The sequence below is a fragment of the Anomaloglossus baeobatrachus genome, chromosome 3 (assembly GCF_048569485.1).
Source record: "Anomaloglossus baeobatrachus isolate aAnoBae1 chromosome 3, aAnoBae1.hap1, whole genome shotgun sequence".
NCBI classification, from domain to species: domain Eukaryota; kingdom Metazoa; phylum Chordata; class Amphibia; order Anura; family Aromobatidae; genus Anomaloglossus; species Anomaloglossus baeobatrachus.
This window is the reverse complement of record NC_134355.1, coordinates 186838106-186860304: the sequence shown is the minus strand read 5'-3', so window position 1 is coordinate 186860304 and position 22199 is coordinate 186838106. Positions and strand designations below refer to the sequence as shown.

Here is a 22199-nt window from a genome sequence, read left to right as displayed (position 1 = left end):
ATAACATAGGTCTCACTGTGATATATGAAGCAAAGACAAGTTGTCCAAAAGAGGGGGGGGGGCACCAAGTTAGCCTCACAATACCCCTCAGTTGGCAACAATCTGACCTGATACTTACTTAGACCTTCCAACGCGTTTCTTAATTCGCTTAGTCATCAAGGGACTGTGATCAAGAAATTAAAGCTGCAAAGATAAACTGTATGATCAGAATAGAGAATCTACAAACGTATACAAAGAAGTCGCAAAGTATATTTTCCAAGGAAAACATGTTCCTACCTTCATTGAAAAACGGACCTCCAGCATGGTGTGTCCGGGCCTGGCATAGAGCACTGGGCTTTCAGAATTGCCGCCCTTAAATATCCTGTGGGCGGACCAGACATCGCCCCACTTGTCATAATGAGGCTCACTAAAGACGCCCCCATGCTGGAGAGGCGACACCCCCAAGAGGCCAGACCAACCATAAAAGGAAGGCCGAAAGAGGCTCCACCCACGAGAGCATCCGTCCACTAACAGTGGAGGACGTGCATACAAATCCCCGCCCCTAGAAACCACAACAACCAGTTACATATACGCCCAAAGAGGTTTAAGGCGATGAAGTAACACCCACCACAGGCAGACGTCATGACGGTAACGTCTCCGTGCGTTCCAGTCAGGTGACCCGTCTACAGGCGATTAACGTCACTCAGGCGCCACCCGTCAAATCGTCACCTGTCCGGCCACATGACCCGAGCAGCGTGCATTAACACGCCGCATATCCGCTACGCTCCCCATGCAAATGTAGGTTATGCCCACATTATTTTTGGGGAGGATTCCCCTTATGATCTGGACAAGATTGTATTGTGGACCCGCTACATAGACGACGTGTTCGTACTATGGCGGGGTACCAAGGAGACGTTTTTACAATTTATCTCCGACATCAACCACAATCCTCTCGGCCCCAGCTTCACAGCGCAAAGTGATGAGAGAGAGCTCTCTTTTTTGGACATCCTGGTCACCAAAAACGTTGACGGAACCATCATGACCAATACATTCCGCAAACCTACCTCCTCTAATGCACTCCTACGTTGGGAGAGCAACCACCCCAGACCTCTTAGGGCAGGCATCCCCAGGGGACAGTATCTGCGGGCACGGTGGAACTGTTCTACCCCTTTGAACTTCTCCCAACAAGCTGAAGATCTACGCAACCGTTTCAGAGAAAGGGGATACCCTGATCATGTCCTCTCCCAGGCATTTCAGACAGCACAATCTAGGGAGAGGACTAACTTGCTGGTACCTTTGCCTAAAAAGAACGAGACGGCAGATGGCAAGTTTCGTTTCATTTCCACTTTCACTAATGGGTCCACGGAGATACGCAAGATCCTTGAACGGCATTGGCCTATCTTGAGAATGGACGTGGACATTGGTGATGTAGTGGGAAGCCATCCAAAATGCACTTACAGGAGGGGTCGCTCTATCGGTGACAGGGTAGTCCACAGCCATTTCGTCCGCCCTAGAGAGAGTGGCTGGCTACGTTCTGAGCTTAGAGGTTGTTTCAGATGTAGTGGGTGCTTTGCGTGCCCACACATCAAGACCAGTAAAACCTTTTCAAGCTCAGTAACGGGCCACTCCTTTGATATTAGAGCCTTTATCAACTGTCGTTCGAGAGGCGTAATTTATAAAGCAAGATGTGGCTGTGGCCTTGAGTATGTAGGCAAGATGAGGAGGGAGTTCAGAAGGCGTGTCGGGGAACACCTCAGAGACATAGCCAATAAGAGAGACACTCTGCTGGCAAAACATATGGAAATAACGCACAATGGAGAGGTCTCGGGTTTGACCTTCATGGATATCGATCTTATTAATTATCCGGCTCAAGGTGGGGATTGGGACCGTAGAATTCTCCAACTTGAGTGTAAATGGATTCATACACTGAAGACTCAGACACCGTTGGGCCTTAATGAGATCCTCACGTTTGGGTGATTCCTGTAGATCATAGGGCCCCCTAGGGATTTCAGGGACAGCCACCGTGGAGCCGGGGCACCCGGTACTTTAAGGTGTTATTACACTCCCTTGGTAGGTAGGTGACAGATAGGGCAGTGCAGGGACATCTATAGGATGCCCCAAAAAACCCCACCTACCTTTTTGTGACTGTTTACATACCCCCCCTTCTTTCCTCCCCCGGGTCTTTCCCTTCCTTTTCCTCTTGGCATGGTAATTGCCTAACTTCCCCGTGTCCATGTTGATTGTACCTTTGTGGGTGCCTGCCTTAATCCAATTAGTGTGTCCTTATAATAGGTTTATACTACAAAGACATACAGATAGGGACTCTAGATTGTGAGCCCCAATGGGGACAGTGTTGCCAATGTATGTAAAGCGCTGTGGAATTAATAGCGCTATATAAATGAATAAAATTATTATTATTATTATTATACTTTTTAGGACAACTGGAGCGCAATGTATATTCAACCTTCTCCTCTTCTTATGTTATTATATCAACATTGAGCCCCGCCCGCCGCCCCCCCCCCCCTCCCCCTCCCCACTTAGTCCTATGATTAATATGCATAGCAGGTTGTTCTTGTACATTAAACACCTATTTACAACCTACACATTGCCAAGTGGCCTATCCTCCCACATTATGCTTTTTCTATGTGCTATTTTAATATTGGCAAATCACTCATGTGATCAGATGTGGGACATACTTATGGACGTTCCTCTAGCCCTCACAATATGTGGGCGTAACCTACATTTGCATGGGGAGCGTAGCTCCAGGCTTCTGACGTAGTTATGGGCGTTCCATGAGTATGGTGATGGCGATCCATGTGACCGGACACGTGACGCGAGAATGGGCGGCGTCTAAATGACGCCTATTGCTCGGTGAGTTGTCACGTGCCCGGATATGCGGCGTGTTAATGCACGCTGCTCGGGTCATTGGCCGGACAGGTGACAATATGACGGGCGGTGCCTGAGTGACGTTAATCGCCTGTAGACGGGTCACCTGACCGGAACGCACGGAGGCGTTACCTTCGTGATGTCTGCCTGTGGTGGGTGTTACTTCATCGCCTTAAACCTTTTTGGGCGTATATGTCACTGGTTGTTGTGGTTTCTAGGGGCGGGGATTTGTATGCACGTCCTCCACTGTTAGTGGACGGATGCTCTGGTGGGTGGAGCCTCTTTTGGCCTTCCTTTTATGGTTGGTCTGGCCTCTTGGGGGGTGTCGCCTCTCCAGCATGGGGGCGTCTTTAGTGAGCCTCATTATGACAAGTGGGGCGATGTGTGGTCCGCCCACAGGATATTTAAGGGCGGCAATTTTGAAAGCCCAGTGCTCTATGTCAGACCCGGACACACCATGCTGGAGGTCCGTTTTTCAATGAAAGTAGGAACATGTTTTCCTTGGAATATACTTTGCGACTTCTTTGTATACGTTTGTAGATTCTCTATTCTGATCATACTGTTTATCTTTGCAGCTTTAATTTCTTGACCACAGTCCCCTGATGACTAAGCGAATTAAGAAACGCGTTGGGAGGTCTAAGAAAGTATCAGGTCAGATTGTTGACAACTGAGGGGTATTGTGAGGCTAACTTGGTGCCCCCCCCCTCTTTTGGACAACTTGTCTTTGCTTCATATATCACAGTGAGACCTATGTTATGGTCATTGATTACTGTGGATTACTGTTTATGTATTATCTATGAGACAACTTCACACTACTGTCTCAACTATTGTCACTACGGTGGGGGTTTTCCTACCGGGTACAACTTGTCCAAACTTGGTAATAGGAGGAGCTTAACATCAGCTCTAATTATCTCGGTTGGTTTTACAACCATTTAAAGTTGTGTGGTTTATAAGTATTTTAACTTAACCATTAAAGGTTAAATTTTAATTGTGACCACAGTTCTATAGCACCAACTTTTGCTTTGCTGTTTTTTTAAGAACCTTCAAAACCAAATTAAGTTCCCAGGAATAAAGGAGGCCTGATATGGCCAATCCTTGAAGAAAACTCTTGATCTGTGGCTCTGCAGTCAAATTCCTCAAACAAAATAGCCAGGGTGGAAACCTGTCCCTTATGTGAGTTGAGTGCTAGTCCTGTCTCCAATACAGACTGCAAAAAGGAAAGCAGTCCCAGCAAAGAAAAAGACATCAAAGTATTTCTTTGATGTCTTTTTCTTTGCTGGGACTGCTTTCCTTTTTGCAGTCTGTATTGGAGACAGGACTAGCACTCAACTCCCTTAAAGGGGTGGTTCACCCATTTTTTTTATTTTCTGTATGAGCTCTACTTACCTTTCTAGGCGTCTTCTCCATTGGCTTCTGTTTCCAGTTCTGGCACTGAGCGGCGCTATCCTGCACGCTCAGTGCCGGTCACATGACCCCCTGGAGCTGTGGCCGCCGGCATCCTCTGACGTCCCGGCATTTCCGGGCTCTCAAACAAGACGGGTACGTCACAGGATGCCGGCGCCACTCAGATTGAGTGACAGGGCTGTGGGCGGTGACTACCGCACATCACAGCCCAGCATCGAGGGGAGGAGCCGGAAGACGTCACTGTTGAGCCGGCTAGAGCCCTGCAGATGGTGAGCCACGGGGCGCCAGTGTGCAGTACAGGGAGGGGGGTTCTTCAGCTGAATCCCCCCCTGCACGTAAGTATGTGCTCACACTGTCCACCCGCCCGCTCTGCTGCGATGTCAGGAGAGCGGCCGGTGTCGGGCAGTGTGATCATCTGCTCCTCCCAGCAGCAAGACACTGACAGGCATGTCACCGCTGTGCTCTGCCATCTGTCCTGCTGCATGGGACCAACTGTCTGCACTCTGTCACCTGCACCACAAGTCACAGAGTGGAGACAGTTGGTGACAGAGCACCTCTGCCCCCCCCCTGTTCTTTCCCCACTCTCTTCTCTCCCCCCACTCTTCTCCCCCTCCCCTCTTCCCCCTCTTTTCTGCCCCCCTCTTATCCCTCTCTCCTCTCTCTTTTCCCTCGCTCTCTTCCCCCCGCGCTCTCTTTTCCTCCCCCCTCGCTCTCTTTTCCTCCCCCCTCGCTCTCTTTTCCTCCCCCCCTCGCTCTCTTTTCCTCCCCCCCTCGCTCTCTTTTCCTCCCCCCTCGCTCTCTTTTCCTCCCCCCTCGCTCTCTTTTCCTCCCCCCCTCGCTCTCTTTTCCTCCCCCTCTCGCTCTCTTTTCCTCCCCCCCTCGCTCTCTTTTCCTCCCCCCTCGCTCTCTTTTCCTCCCCCCTCGCTCTCTTTTCCTCCCCCCTCGCTCTCTTTTCCTCCCCCCCTCGCTCTTTTCCTCCCCCCTCGCTCTCTTTTCCTCCCCCCTCGCTCTCTTTTCCTCCCCCCCTCGCTCTCTTTTCCTCCCCCCCTCGCTCTCTTTTCCTCCCCCCTCGCTCTCTTTTCCTCCCCCCTCGCTCTGTTCTCCCCCCGCTCGCTCTCTTTCCACCCCCGCTCGCTCTCTTTTCCTCCCCCCCCTCGCTCTCTTTTCCTCCCCCTCTCGCTCTCTTTTCCTCCCCCCTCGCTCTCTTTTCCTCCCCCTTCGCTCTCTTTTCCTCCCCCCTCGCTCTCTTTTCCTCCCCCCTCGCTCTCTTTTCCTCCCCTCTCGCTCTCTTTTCCTCCCCCCTCACTCTCTTTTCCTCCCCCCTCGCTCTGTTCTCCCCCCCTCGCTCTGTTCTCCCCCCTCGCTCTGTTCTCCCCCCGCTCGATCTCTTTCCCCCCCCGCTCGCTCTCTTTTCCTCCCCCCTCGCTCTTTTCCTCCCCCCTTGCTTTCTTTTCCTCCCCCCCTCGCTCTCTTTTCCTCCCCCCCTCGCTCTCTTTTCCTCCCCCCCTCGCTCTCTTTTCCTCCCCCCTCGCTCTCTTTTCCTCCCCCCTCGCTCTCTTTTCCTCCCCCCCTCGCTCTCTTTTCCTCCCCCCCTCGCTCTCTTTTCCTCCCCCCTCGCTCTCTTTTCCTCCCCCCTCGCTCTCTTTTCCTCCCCCCCTCGCTCTCTTTTCCTCCCCCCCTCGCTCTCTTTTCCTCCCCCCCCGCTCGCTTTCTTTTCCTCCCCCCCCTCGCTCTCTCTCTTTTCCCTCGCTCTCTCCTGGCATGGTCAGTACAGAAATCTCTCCATCGTGGAGGGGTGAGAGGGAGTAATAAACATGGAGTCCCTACTGTGTCTGTGTATTTATTTCTAATAAAGTATTTTTCTCTGTGTGGTCTTTTTTTTTTAAACCCTTTATTGGAGATTCTTAATGGCCAGGTCAACCTTGGCCTGACATTAAGAATCTCGGGCTTTATACCAGCGGGTAAAACATAGCTGGTATTAACCCCTTATTACCCAGCGTGCCACCTGCCACCAGGGCCACTGGAAGAGTTGGATACAGCGCCAGAAGATGGCGCTTCTATGAAAGCGCCATTTTCTGGGGCGGCTGTGGACTGCAATTCGCAGCGGGGGGCCCAGAAAGTTTGGGCACCCTTCACTGCGGATTCCAATCCCCAGCTGCCTAGTTGTACCTGGCTGGACTCAAAAATTCGGCGAAGCCCATGTCATTTTTTTTTTTAATTATTTCATGAAATTCATGAAATAAAAAAAAAAAAAAGGGCTTCTCTATATTTTTGGTTCCCAGCCGGGTACAACTAGGCAGCTGGGGGTTGGGGGCAGCCCGTAGCTGCCTGCTGTACCTGGCTAGCATACAAAAATATGGCGAAGCCCACGTCATTTTCTTAAGAACGTTTTCAGGGAAAAACCTTTATAAAAAAAAATGCTTCCCTGCATTTCTATTGCCAGTGAAAGTAACACCAAGCAGCGGGGGCTAGCAGCCAGTAGCTGCTTTGGTTACCCTTAGCAACAGAAAATGCAGCGGGAGCCCACAAACAATGTGATTTTTTTGTTTTTTTATTTTTAATGACTTTTTTTTAAAAAAAATCGGCATGGGCTTCGCCCATCGAGCACCAGAGCATTTTACTGCTCAATTCATCCCAAGTAATCAGATGACTCCAGTGTCGGCCGATTACTTGTTCTGTGTCCCCCTGCATCCATCGCAGCGTGTACGGGCTGTGAGGTCAGCGGAGTGGAGACAGTGACATGCTCTGCTCTGACACATAGTGTGCTGCATGTCACTATCTTTCACCACTCTGGCACTTGTAGTGCAGGTGACCGGATGCTACATGTCACTAACTGTCTCCACTATGGGACTTGTTGTGCAGGTGAGAGTGTATACAGTTGGTACTATGCAGCAGAAATCACAGAGTGGGGCAGTTAGTGACATGTATCATCCGGTCACCTGCACAACAAGTCCCAGAGTGGATACAGTGACATGCAGCACACTATGTGTCAGAGCAGAGCATGTCACCAACTTGCTCTGCTCTGTCACCTGCAGTGCTGCATGTCACGTTTTTGCCGCGATTTGGTGCCTTTTTTGCTGCGTTTTTGCTCACTGCGTTTTTAATCAGTGCACAATGCCATTAAAGATTGTTGATGAAAAAAATAAAAAAGGTCTGATGTCAGTTCCTTATTCAAAATGTTCATTGTATGCAGGAGAGCAGACAGCAGCTGCAGAACTACAAGGCTCAGCATCCTCCATCCAGGACTGTATGCAGTTTTTTACCCAAAAAGAAAAAAAAAATGACATGGGCTTCGCCATATTTTTGTATGCTAGCCGGGTACAGCAGGCAGGTACGGGCTGCCCCCAACCCCCCCCAGCTGCCTAGTTGTACCCGGCTGGGAACCAAAAATATAGAGAAGCCCTTTTTTTTAATTATTTCATGAATTTCATGAAATAATTAAAAAAAAAATGACGTGAGCTTCGCCTAATTTTGGTGTCCAGCCGGGTACAACTAGGCAGCTGGGGATTGGAATCCACAGTGAAGGGTGCCCAAGCTTTCTGGGCACCCGCACTGCGAATTGCAGTCCGCAGCCACCCCAGAAAATGGCGCTTTCATAGAAGCGCCATCTTCTGGCGCTGTATCCAACTCTTCCAGCTGCCCTGATGCCGGGTGGCTAGCCGGGTAATAATGGAGTTAGGGCTAGCTGTATATTATCAGCTAGCCCTAAGCCCGAAATTCATGGTGTCACGCCAATATTAGACATGGCCACCATGAATTTCTAGTAATGATAAAAAAAAAAAAAAAACACAACACACAGAAAAATATTTTTATTAGAAATAAAACACAACACAATTAGTGACTCCATCTTTATTGAAATAAACCCCCCTCCGCAGTAATCCTGGGTTCGGGTCCCGCGCCGTCCAATCCGGATCCAAGATCATCTGATCGGTTTGCTAGAAGGCAAAGCGATCAGATGATGTGTCAGGTTAAAGGATGTGAATCACATCATACATCAGCTGATTGTATAAAAGCCGATTATACAATCAGCTGATGCATCAGTAGAAAAAAAAAAAAATAAATAAATAAATACTCACGTCTGTGCTGTTACCGGAGTCTGATCCTGGCCCATCACTGCAGGAGCGGCCGGTAATCAGCTGATGAAGTCCCCTGACGGCAGGATCAGCTGATAGCCGGCCGGGCGCGAAAAAGCCGGCAAGACTACGATCAGCTGATGCGTCAGGTGATTGCATCAGGTGATCCACGGCCAGGTCCTGCAAGCTTCGTGCATGCACCGGGGAGACTGCACACAGCCAAAGCGGCGGGACCGGGACAGGGGCTGGAAGCGGGCATGGCACCGGGACCCTGCAGACAGGTGAGTATGACATACACACACACATACACACTCACACACACACTGTATATATACACACACACACTGTATATACGCACACACACTGTATATACGCGCACACACACTTTCTTCCCCTGGCTGTGTAGAGCTGCTGCTGTCTCTGTGTAATTGATCTCAGTGCACATCCACTGGGAAGAGGCAGGGAGGAGGGTTTGGGTGGGAGCAGAGTGGGTGTATTAGACACAATGGGTGTGTTAGATAAGCCAGACACCGCCCTAGAGCCACAAAGAATTCTGGGACTTGTAGGAACTGAACACAGGAAGTCAGAGGAGAGATTAACCCCATCAGAGCTGGAGCCAGCAATGAGCATGTGCTGCTAGTGCACAATGAAAGGTAATTTTGCTGAAAAAACATAATAGATGTGTTGAGGGGCACATATTAGCAAGATTTATCAGAAAAAAAAAAAATCAGTTTTGGTAACTGGACAACTTCTTTAACCCCTTAACGACCGCGGGCCGTAAAATTACGTCCTAAAGGACATAATCTTACTGCCCGCGGTCCTCCGGCGGCAGCATGCCGCGATCGGCACACATCTCAGCTGATTTTCACAGCTGAGATGTGTGCCTGCTAGGCACGAGCAGAATCGTTATCTGCTCGTGCCGATTAACCCCTTATAATGGCGCTGTCAATACATGACAGCGCCATTATAAGCGCAATCGCGGTAAAGTTTTACTTACCGCCGAAACCGGAAGTCACGTGACGCGATCACGTGACTCCCGATAGTTGTCATGGTAGTACAGGGTCATGTGATGACTCCTGTACTACACATGAATTGGTTTCACTTTCGCTGTGCCCGGGGCACAGCAAAAGAGAAAGACAGCGTATCTGCTGTTTACAGCCTTCCAGCTGTGATCAGCAGATACTGCAGAGCGATCGGAATGCTGATCGCAATAGCCCCCTAGGGGGACTAGTAAAATAAAAAAAAAAAGTAAAAAAAAAAGTTTTAAAAAATTAAAAAAAAACAAAAAAACCTAAAAGTTCAAATCACCCCCCATTCGCCCCATTAAAAATTAAAGGGTTAAAAAAATAAAAAATATACACACATTTGGTATCGCCGCGTTCAGAAACGCCCGATCTATCAAAATATAAAATCAATTAATCTGATCAGTAAACGGCGTAGCGGCAAAAAAATTCCAAACGCCAAAACGACGTTTTTTTGTCGCCACAACTTTTGCGCAAAATGCAATAAGAGGCGATCAAAACGTAGCATCTGCGCAAAAATGGTACCGTTAAAAACGTCAGCTCGAGACGCAAAAAATAAGCCGTCATTGAGCCTAAGATCCCGAAAAATGAGAACGCTACGGGTCACGGAATATGGCGTAAAACGTGCGCCACTTTTTTCGGACAAACTTCCGATTTTTTTTTAACCCCTTATATAAAAGTAAACCTATACATGTTTGGTGTCTACGAACTCGCACTGACCTGAGGCATCACACCCACACATCAGTTTTACCATATAGTGAACACAGTGAATAAAATATCTCAAAAACCATAGTGCTATCGCACTTTTTTTGCAATTTTTCAGCATTTGGAATTTTTTTGCCATTTTCTAGTACACAATATGGTAAAACTGATGGTTTCATTTAAAAGTACAGCTCGTTCCGCAAAAAATGAGCCCTCACATGACCATATTGACTGAAAAATAAAAAAGTTACGTCTCTCAGAAAAAGAATGGCGAAAAAAAAAAACGGAAAGCGAAAAATCGGCCGGTCGTGAAAGGGTTAAGGGACAGGTTTCTACCCTGGCTATTTTGTTTGAGGAATTTACTATTATAAAAGAAGACTTGAACCAGCAAAAGTATGCTGTCCAAGTGCGATGGTAAATATGACGCCAAGGCGGCTTATGCGCCCTAATCAAGGTCTTAATAACTAAATCCAAAAGATCTGACCTCCTCAGAACCATGGCTTCAACAGCCATGCCATTAAAGCAAGTGGCTTTAAATAGTGGTGGTAGAACAGACCATGGGACCAAAGCTCTGGACAATGTGAAATAGGCCACGGAACATTGCCCAGTAGGTTGATGACGTCCGAGTACAAGGCTTTCCGAAGCCAATCTGGAGCCACCAGAATGACTGGAATACCTTCTAATCTGATCTTCTTGAAAAGCTTGGGAAGAGGAGGTAGAGGTGGGAGGAGATATGACAGCAAGAACTGGGACCAAGGAATTGCCACAGCATCGACTGCCTGTGGGTCCATTGTTCTTGTGTAAAATTTTGGTACCTTGTGATTAAGCCTGAAAGCCTTAGATTGATATGTGCAGTGCCCCACTGAAGATAAATCTGACCGAAAGTCTCCGTGTGAAGGGCCCACTCTCCCAGATCTATCCGTTGATGACTGAAGAAGTCTGTTGCTCAATTGTCTATTTTGGGAATATAAACTGCCAAGATCAGAGGAAACTTGTTTTTTCCCACTCAATTATCCTTGCCATCTCAAACATGGTAGAACTAATTCCTGTCCCCTCCCCTCAACATTCCTCTCTTTTCGCCCCCCCCGGACAGTTGATATATTATACAGCCGTAGCATTGTCTAACTGAACCCTGACTGGCAGCCCTTGAAGTAGATGCTGCCAATGCAAAACAGCCCCATGGAAAGCCATGAGTTCTAGCTCAATGATTCGGAGGAGCTTCTCCTGACTGTCCAATGTTCCATGCACCGAGAAGTGTTTAAAAAACTGCCCCCCATCCGGTGAGACCTTGGTCAGAAGCTGCCACTGAACAGGGCAAAAGGAGCAAATGAGTTAGAAGGGGAGAGGTTAACCAACATCTCAGAGACATCTTGCTTGCTATTCCCTGCTTCTTCCTCCCCCAGAGCATGACTGCTGTGCTCCCCACCAACAAGGGACCCAAGGACCGTGCCCCCGGCAGCTGGCCGACCTGACACAGAAAAAAAACTAAAAAGACCAAGTCCCATGGGCAAAGTATAGTCTGATGGGAAGGAGACAATTATTTTTGCTATGCAATGTCAGTGTCAGCCTCCTGGTGGCAGAAGACTATCCTATGGTTCTGTCTATCACAATGACATGGCTGAGAAATTTCACTTGTTAGAATGACAAATGAGTGTGCATGTTGCTCGTCTGTAGAAGAGATGGTATCAAGATAATGCTATGGGAAAAAGGCAAGCATTCTTATTCTCCACTGTAATCAGTGGGTCTTAGTATTTATGTGAATGTGATTCTGACATGTACCACTCACCTAAACATTTTTGCAGACCAAATGCACAGTTTCATGGCAATATTTTCTAATAGCCAGAACCTCTGTAAGCAGGATAATGCGTCTCTGAACTCCTCACAAGTTGTTGTGAATGGAACTTGTCAGGTGCAATATACACCCAGAACCACGAGCAGTTCTGGGTGCACATTGCTAATCCCTGCCTAACCATCCCTGTATACACTAGCATAGATAAAGTGATCTTTAGAAAAATTATTTCTAAAGATTTTTTATCTTATGCTAATGAGTGAAGGGACTAGTCCCAAGGGTGTTATATCCTCCGACTAGCTGCCCTCTTAGCATGTTAGTAAGCCCACAGGAGCGTACTAACATGATATCCAGCGGTGACGTGCGCACCTGTGTTTGCTATGACCACTCTTCTGAATGCCCGGCACTTCCGGTGATGCGCAATAGACCTCTCTGAAGCCAGGACGTGTACACCCGGCTTCATACTGTGCATGACCGGAAGTGCCAGGCATTCAGAAGCGCGGTCACAGCGACCACTTGTGACACTGCATTCAATAGCATGTTAGTACGCCCCTGTGGGCGTGCTAACATGCTTAGAAAGCAGCTAGTCGGGGGATATAACACCCTTGGGACTAGCACAGCACTCAACTGGTCTTCAGCACTCTTATATGTACCGTATATGTTTAATATAATATTATGTTTGGAGGTCATGTAATTCAAATGACAGTACAGTACAGTAATTACAATATGCAGCATCATACCTGAGCGATGTGTACCCTTTGCCTGAATATTATATATTTGTTGCTGTAGACTTGTCTGCAGAAAAATTCAGAAATAGGACCTAGAATAAAATAGCCACATACCTGATTTTGAACTAGTGCAATTGGATGAAATCTGGACCTATATGATCCAACAGCATCAATTATTGGGTACAATACTGCAATGTCCTCCTATTCAAAAGAGTTTGAAGTATTAGTGCAAAATGTTATATAAATGTAACAAATCTTACTTTATACCGGTGTTTTTCTTTATATACAAGTAAACCAGATAGTGACGACTATTACATAACCTGTATCTATCTAAACACAAATACACATATACAGTACTTCTAAGAACAAGGCAGACAGCTTACTCTAAACAAACTGTAAAATGTGCCATACAAATATACAAGTTAGGGTACCGTCACACTAAACGACGTACCAGCGATTCCGACCACGATACGACCTGGTCAGGATCGCTGGTACATCGCTAAAGGGTCGCTGGTGACCTGTCAAACAAGTCAGATCTTCCCAACGACGCAGCAACGATACGGCGGTCGCTGGGACACTGTCACATAGCACGATTCAAATCTTGATTAGTAACATAGGCGTGGATCTACATTGCCTTTTCCGCGCCCCCTCTGCTCTGATTGGTGGTCGTAACTGCATTGTGACTGGGCGGCCTTGCCTTTAGAGAAGGAAAAATAATAGCGCTTCCATCCTTCTCCAACCTTGTCCATCCTACAGTCCCGATGCATAATGGACTGTATTACGATCTGCTGCTATACGCGGTCCGGGACAAGTGAATTCAGCCCTCTGAAATGTACTGTGATCTACAAGCCAGAACAGAGGATGGAAGCAGACAATCTGAACGCAGTAGCGATCACCAATCGGAACAGAGAGGGCGCGGAAAACAACGAAGATGCACGCTTACGTGAGTCGCGAACGAGGTCGTTGGGTAAGGTGTCAAACACACCGATGCGTGTTGCCCTGCGGGAGCCCAACGGCCAAAAAAATGAACCAGAACAGTGTGTAACGATCAGAGATTTCACAGCAGGGGCCAGGTCGCTGCTTAGTGTCACACACAGTGAGATCGCTGATGAGGTCACTGGTACGTCACAAAACCTGTGACTCAGCAGCGATCTCGCTAGCGATCTTGCTATGTGAGAAGTACCCCTTACTTTCACAATGCAATGTGCACATCAGAAGGAGACCAGACATGCTGCATATCACACCAAGGATATAATCTTTACTCTGAAAGAGTGTTTCTAACCTTGTCAAAGGAATCTTGTTCAAGATGCTTGTGAAGAAGTACGATTGAAAACCCCAGTAACTCACAGGCAAACTGTTTTGGAAATTTACACAGTTGTATTTCTCCATGACTGAGATGGTCTCTCACTCTTGGACCCTCCTGATGATTTAACATGTCCCAAAGAAATTCCTGTCAGAGAGTAAAAATAAATGTTGATTGGTATATAACTTGTACCAGTCTGTTGAGAATACATTTTAAAGACAATAATTTTTAATATATTTACTGTATATTAAAGGGGATGTCTGGCTTTCATTCTTCAGTGGCACACTGCACCTCTGCCTCCCGTTTGCCTGGGAGCTATGTGCTACTTGTATTTCAGGTTAGCAGTATTGCTGAGCCTCTGGCCCAAACTTTGTGCTCGCTGATCCAGCTGGCAGAGGAAACTGCAGCATCGGAGGAGCGCTGGGGTACTAAATCTGAATTGAACCATCAATGTGGCAAGCGTCAGTGCAGTGCTTGCAAAATGTATAGAAAACTGCTTGCAAGTATATGCTCATTCACGGGGAAATCAGACACTTCTGAGATGGCGAGTAACCTTGGCAATGAACTGTAAACCATAGAATTAAACATCCCTCTGTTCTTGAGATAAGAGGATTTTTAATAAGGGTTACATTACAAAGTTGCTCATTTTTGCAAGCATTTTGCAATTTTGGCAATTTAATAAGATAAGGCAACTGATATTTAACCTACACTTTGGGAGGACTTATAATCAACAGCTTTTATAGCAGCCCTGTATTGTATATATGTTGTTGTATTCATTTTCTATTTGTTCTTATTCTCTGGATTTTAGAAACAAGGAAATTAAAACTTATGCAGTTTATATTCACCAATTGTTTGCAAATGATCACATAAAAATAGTATAATATTATATCTAATATATAAAGCTGTGTGTATGTATTGTGTATGTGTGTGTGTGTATGTATGTCTGCTAAAGGAATCCGCACTGTGGCATTTGCAATCACAAAATTTTGCACAGACACCTCATGTGACTCAGGGAATGTCGTAGACTATGTTTTGAGGGGAAAATTTAACCCCGCGCTTTAAAGTTACTCACCAAAAAACCTGCCTCCATTAAAGTCAATGGAGCTTGGAGCTACAGGTCATTAATAGAAGCAGTGATTGGTTGCTATAGACAACGATGGACATTCCTAGTATAGTAAGCTTATGTGTGAGGTAATGATTTCTGTGGAGAGACAGATAAAGAGACAAACTGAGAGACAGACAGACAGGCACAGACAGAGAACAAGGCAGACAGGGAAAGAGGCAGACAGACAGAAGCAGACAGGGAAAGAGACAGACAGAAAGAGGCAGACAGGGAGACAGACAGACAGAAAATGACAGAGGCAGACAGGGAAAGAGACAGACAGGGAAAGAGACAGACAGGCAAAGAGACAGACAGGGAAAGAGACAGACAGGGAAAGAGACAGACAGGGAAAGAGACAGACAGACCAAGAGACAGACAGGAAAAGACACAGACAGGAAAAGAGACAAACAAGGAAAGAGACAGACAGAGAGATGGAGAGACAAACAGGGAAAGAGACAGACAGAGAGACAGACAGAAAGACAAATAGAGAGAGAGAGATAGACAGTCAGTGAGGGAGACAGAGACTGTGAGAGAGGGAGAGCGGGAGAGAGACAGAAACAGTTACTATCCCGGGCAATACTGGGTACTACAGCTATTAATAATATAAACATAAATTAGCACTAATTAATGAAATGTCTATGAAAGAAAAGGCTATTCCTTTTTTAAGAAAAGTTCTATCTGTGTACTTCTATGAGTTATGCTTAAAACAAAACTGTATAGAAGGTCAGATCTGATCATCTTGTGTCTGTGCTTTTTAGCATACAATACTTTAGCTTTGCTTTGGCTCTGTGCAATAAACACTTACCATAGTGGATTCTCCCAGAACACCAGGCAAACGATTAGGAGAGCCATCATTTAAATGTTTTGCTAATATCTATGAAAAAGCAAACGTTTTTGTCAATTTTCAAACACTGATTTAAAGGGAACAAACCACCAGGATTTTGCTATATGCCATAAAGGCAGTGCCATACTGGCATTAGGATGCTGAATCCCAGCATACCTTTTGTTGAAAGATCGGATGCTTGGTTGTAGAAATATCTTTAATCAAAGTTGCAGAAATGCACTGCACTTTGATTGACGTCTGCATCGGGTATCGGTCTTTGTTGATCGGGTCCTCAGTGCCCCCTTCTTTTCTTTATTTAAATATCACGCCACACTGCCATTGCTGCAGTTGGTGGCGCGTGCGCATTGCTACAGTAATTATGTCTTCATTAAAATGGTACCGGAGTCTGCACATGCGCGTACAGCGATCTCCAACACCATTTTATTGAAGGCACTGGAGAAGACTATGACTGGCATCAGCGCGTACGCAGATGTATTTATTTTCTTTTTACATCTGTGTATGTGCCCCTGCCGCTCATAGTCTTCATTGCAGTGTCTTCAATAAAATGTTGCAGGAGTTTGCCTTTACTTCATATAGCAAAATCCTGGTGATTGGTTCCCTTTAGAGCTCAGTGAGCAGCACAACTTACAGCATGCTGCAAAATGCCCTGCATTTGCATAAACAGAGAAGAAATCAGCCAGTAGTCATTTCTCATGAAAGCCATGATACCAGGTGACAGATTTCAGACAGCATAAAACAAAACATTGCTGAGATGACAGTAAAGGTCCAGTCACACTAAGCAACTTACCAGCGATCCCAACAACGATAGGGATCGCTGGTAAGTTGCTAGGAGGTTGCTGGTGAGATGTCACACAGCAACGCTCCAGCGATCCCACCAGCAACCTGACCTGGCAGGGATCGCTGGAGCGTCGCTACACGAGTTGCTGGTGAGCTCACCAGCAACCAGTGACCAGCCCCCAGCGCCGCGTGGAAGATGCTGCGCTTGGTAACTAAGGTAAATATCGGTAACCAACCCGATATTTACCTTGGTTACCAGTGCACGGAGCTACACGTGCAGAGAGCAGGGAGCAGCGCACACTGAGCGCTGGCTCCCTGCTCTCCTAGTTACAGCACACATCGGGTTAATTACCCGATGTGTGCTGCAGCTAAATGTGCACAGAGCAGGGAGCAGCGCACAATGCTTAGCGCTGGCTCCCTGCTCTCCTAGCTGCAGGACACATCGGGTTAATTACCCGATGTGTGCTGCAGCTAAATGTGCACAGAGCAGGGAGCAGCGCACAATGCTTAGCGCTGGCTCCCTGCTCTCCTAGCTACAGCACACATCGGGTTAATTAACCCGATGTGTCCTGCAGCTACATGTGCACAGAGCAGGAGCCGGCACTGACCGTGAGAGCGGCGGAGGCTGGTAACAAAGGTAAATATCGGGTAACCAAGGACAGGGCTTCTTGGTTACCCGATGTTTACATTGGTTACCAGCCTCCGCAGAAGCCGGCTCCTGCTGCCTGCACATTTAGTTGTTGCTGTCTCGCTGTCACACACAGCGATCTGTGCTTCACAGCAGGACAGCAACAACTAAAAAATGGCCCAGGACATTCAGCAACATCCAACGACCTCACAGCAGGGGCCAGGTTGTTGCTGGATGTCACACACAGCAACATCGCTAGCAACGTCACAAAAGTTGTTCGTTAGCAGCGATGTTGCTAGCGATGTTGCTTAGTGTGACGGGGCCTTAAGTATGACAATACCATTTACATATTAATAGAATTTGCACTGGACAGGGATCCTTTTTTTGTATGATGATTTTTGTCATGGGGATACCATGTACCTATAATAAATCCACATTATGTGGTATTAATCTGTCTGAGGTTACATTTATAAAAGTATGTGGTACCGTATATCCACTATGTGATTATTACCTGACAATATGCACTGGTATACTGGGGGACTTGTGGACACCGGTGGGATTTAATACCAACCATGACAATCCCTGCATGTACCATTGCCCTCGGGCACTTGCACTCATATAGTAAATAAACTGTTGTTAACTTGATCAGAGCTCTTATGACTGACGTACGTTTTGTACTGAATTGTAGATAATTTTTATGTACCCCTTGGGAGCATGCGCAGGGCCCATAGACACATTCAGATATGAGTGTGACATCACTTCCAGTTGCGGTGACAACCATGTCTCCGCATATTGTTGATCCGGAACGTTTTTTCATGTATACTTAAGATGCTCTGTATCTATGGAGCTCTCATTGCGCCTCTCGGGCGACTACTGCCTGTTTTCCTTGGAACCGGCTGTTTTGATGTAACTTCCGGGTTTCGGGATTCCGGATATGACACCATATCCGGTCATGGCAGCGCCCATCTCCGTGTATATACAACGTCCATAGTAACCACCAACGGAAAGTTAACTCTTCACCACTTGTTTTTAATGAATTAATTAAGGTTCCTATATATACCCCCCCACATGGCCTAAACCACACCTTCCCCTGATGAAGCTGTTCGCAGCGATACGCGTGGGGCCGGCCACGCTCCCCCTGGTGTTGCCATGACTCTTATTCCATGCTCCATACTTTGGGTAATATACTTTGACTGACTAACCAGGTGACGACTATGTACCGCATGACCCTTACTGTGTTATTATCAGATTCCATTGTTTGACTCTGGTGGATTATGCCCTACAGGACACCTTGGACACCATTGATACTCTCTGAATGGCTCACTATTCATAGCTTGTTCATGTGACTATATAGGTCCCACCACTAGGGATATATTACATCTGCACATTGTGTATTTATGGTCTGATAATTCATTACCTATGATCCTTGGGGTACATGTACTGTTATTATTCACCTGTTTTACATCACTAACCCATGAGTTATGCAAAAATCATTGATACATATACAGGAGGTATAGATAATTAATTCTGTGTACATATGCTCAGTTTTTTGCATGACTCCATGTATGGCAATTTTTCCACCTGATCCCAGAAGGAACGTGTTTGTACCTGTGCTATTCTGCACATTTTAACCCCTTCAGCCCCGGGGCACTTTCCGTTTTTGCGTTTTTGTTTTTTGCTCCCCTTCTTCCGAGAGCCGTAACTTTTTTATTTTTCCGTCAATCTTGCCATATGAGAGCTTGTTTTTTGCGGGACAAGTTGTACTTTTAAATGAAACCATAACTTTTACCATATGGTGTACTGGAAAGCAGCAAAAAAATTCCAAGTGTGGAAAAATTGCAAAAAAAGTGTGATGGCACAATAGTTTTTGGGATGTTTTATTCACGGTGTTCACTATATGGTAAAACTGATGTATGGGTATGATACCTGAGGTCGGTGTGAGTTTGTAGACACCAAACATGTATAGGTTTACTTGTATCTAAGGGGTTAAAAAAAATTCACAAGTTTGTCCAATAAAAGTGGCGCACGTTTTGCGCCATTTTCAGAAACACGTAGCGTTCTTATTTTTTGGGATCTATGGCTCAGTGACGGCTTATTTTTTGTGTCTCGAGCTGATGTTTCTAATGGTAGCATTTTTGCGCAGATGCTACGTTTTGATCGCCTGTTATTGCATTTTGCGTAAAACTTGAGGCGACCAAAAAACGTAATTTTGGCGTTTGGAATTTTTTTGCCACTACGCCGTTTACCAATCAGATTAATTGATTTTATATTGTGATAGATCGGGCATTTCTGAACGCGGCGATACCAAATATGTGTATATTTATTTATTTTTTAACCCTTTAATTTTCAATGGGGGGAAAGGGGGGTGATTTGAACTTTTAGGTTTTTTGTTTTTTTTTTAATTTTTTTAAAACTTTTTTTCACTTTTTTTATTTTATTTTACTAGTCTCCCTAGGGGGCTATAAGCGATCAGCAATCCGATTGCTGATCGCTATCTGCTGATCACAGCTATACCGCTGTAAACAGCAGAAATAGTCACTTTCTTTCTTCCTCTGCTCCGTGCCGAGGAAGAATGAAAGTGAAACTTCGTAGCACCAGGCGTCATCACATGACCCTGTGCTACGATGGCAACCAGCGAACGTCACGTGATCACTCACGTGACGTCCGGAGGGGGCGGCGGTAAGTAAAAAAGATGGCCGCCGTATATAGATCTCGCTGCCAGACTTTGGCAGCGAGATCTAAGGGGTTAATGTTCCGGGTGGAATGCGATTCCACTCGGAACATGTAGGCACACATGTCAGCTGTTGAAAACAGCTGATATGTGTGCCGATCCACGCCGCCTGTCCGCGGCAGGGGGCGGGGCTTACCGGGACACGATCCATGACGGAAAGATCCGTCCATGGTCGTGAAGGGGTTAATTGGTTTTATGACATTTTTTGTGTTGTGTGTGTTATTGGACCTAATAAAATTGTATTTAGACTAGTATATGAACCAGTCACTGACTATTTTTTATATAATTGGGCTGCGCGCCGGTTATGCATGAGCTTTTCTGTTTTCCCCTCATTCATGGTTTCATGCAGGCTGCAGCATCCTTCTTCTTATCGATTTGAGCTGTGCATTCGGTTCCTTCTTTCTAGATTTTTTTCATAAATGAAACTGTTCAAATCATTGCTTAACCCCTTATAGCTTCATGAACTACTATTACATCAGAAGTGGGAATAAACAAACCTGAACTTTCAAGTTCAGGGTTTGTACCAGAGACTAACTGTCCAGAGCTCTAATATGGACGGAAGTACATGTCCGCGTTCAGAGTTCGAGTGGTGTTCAGATGCTGAATAAAGTTTGTTGAAAGGCTGCAGTGCCGCCAATCAAGAAGCTTTTCGGTATGCGAAAGATGGCTGTACACGGCTAAGATCAAAATCAAAATAAATTAAAAAAATGAAGTGAGGTACCGCCTATTTTTGATAATTAGTGCAGGTAAAGCAGACAGCTGGGTTGTTTCAGTCTGCACAGAAGCCTTTAGGGTCTATGCAGCCGGGACCTTTAGTCTGTACAAAAACTGGCCAGGTCAGGTCTAGTAGTATCGAGTTAGACCAGTGAAGGCCAACCTTTTGAGTTCAGTGTGTCAAAAATTCGTAAAAAAATAGAGCATACCGTATTTTTCGGACTATAAGATGCACCCTGGTTTTAGAGAAGGAAAATAGGAAAATAAAATTTTAAGCAAAAAATGTGGTCATGACACACTGTTATGGGGTGAGGATCTGCTGCTGAGACTGTTATGGGGGTAATCTCCCCAAATTTTCTACTAAGGTACCTCATCCTGGTAATGATCCTCATGCCTGATATATATATATGTCCCTCATACTGGTATAGCCCCATCTTGCTATATACTGCCATCCTGGTATATAACCCATCCTGCTCATATACCCCCATCCTGCTCATATACCCCCATCCTGCTCATATACCCCCATCCTGCTCATATACCCCCATCCTGCTGATAATATACCCCCATCCTGCTCATAATATACCCCCATCCTGCTCATATACCCCCATCCTGCTCATATACCCCCATCCTGCTATATGTCCTGAATCCTGTGGCACACAAAAAACTAAAAAAAATAAACGTTTATACTCACCTTTCCTCGCTCCACGCAGCATCGCTCCTCCCCCTTTCTGTGCCGGCAGCGCTGTGTGGAGCTGGCCACGATCCCTGCAGCATCGCGATGTCCTTCTGTCTGTGCCGGCGCGGCTGTGTGTGTGGACACGTGCGCACAGTGATGACGTCATCGCTGTGAGCACCGCTAGTTTCCACACAGCCGCGGCCGGCAGACAGGAGGAGAACGCGGTGCTGCAGGGATCGTGGCCGGCTCCACACAACGTGGCTGGCACAGACAGGAGGAGATCGCAGTGCTGCAGGGGAACGGTGAGTATACTGATTCACTGCCCCCAACGCTGATGATGATGCTCGGGGGGGGCAGTGAATACAGCCGCACATGATCACTCCAGGCTGTACTTGCCAGGGGTGATAATGTGGACAGGCTGTTTAGTAAGCACGCATCCCCAGCCCATCATCCCGCCCACCTGTCAGCGCCGGCTTCAGCGCTGAGAGATGGGCGGGAGGATGGGCGTGCATATGTAATGAGCGGGCCCACGTGATCACGGCAGGTGCTGCTGCAGCCTGCTCGTGCCCCCGATGACCCGCTCCACCTCAGCACCCTCATTCCCCGCAGCCCTACATTCAGACTATAAGACGCACCCCCCACTTTCCCCCAAACATTTGGGGGGAAAAAAGTGCGTCTTATAGTCCGAAAAATACGGTAACTCGAATGGTGTGTCACTTCTAGAAAAATCCATAATTTGTAATATTTCTAGCTCTAATAACAAAAAGTTATAATTTTAAATATATGTACTGTATTTCTTAATAAAGCAAAAACAATTAATTCATTACCTTACCTGCTTAGT

At 46.5% G+C, this 22199-nt stretch overlaps 1 protein-coding gene across 4 annotated transcripts in view; it reads right to left on the bottom strand.

Moving 5' to 3' along the window:
* The window catches only part of ERMARD (ER membrane associated RNA degradation), a 179984-nt gene that overhangs the window by 68281 nt on the left and 89504 nt on the right, over positions 1-22199 (bottom strand). For all 4 annotated transcript variants that reach the window (XM_075339637.1, XM_075339636.1, XM_075339638.1 and 1 more), the window contains 3 exons: positions 15794-15862; positions 13866-14033; positions 12698-12784 (listed from right to left, as the gene is read on the bottom strand). In XM_075339637.1, coding sequence (XP_075195752.1) covers positions 12698-12784; positions 13866-14033; positions 15794-15862 — 324 coding nt within the window. The remainder of the gene's footprint in view (positions 1-12697; positions 12785-13865; positions 14034-15793; positions 15863-22199) is intronic.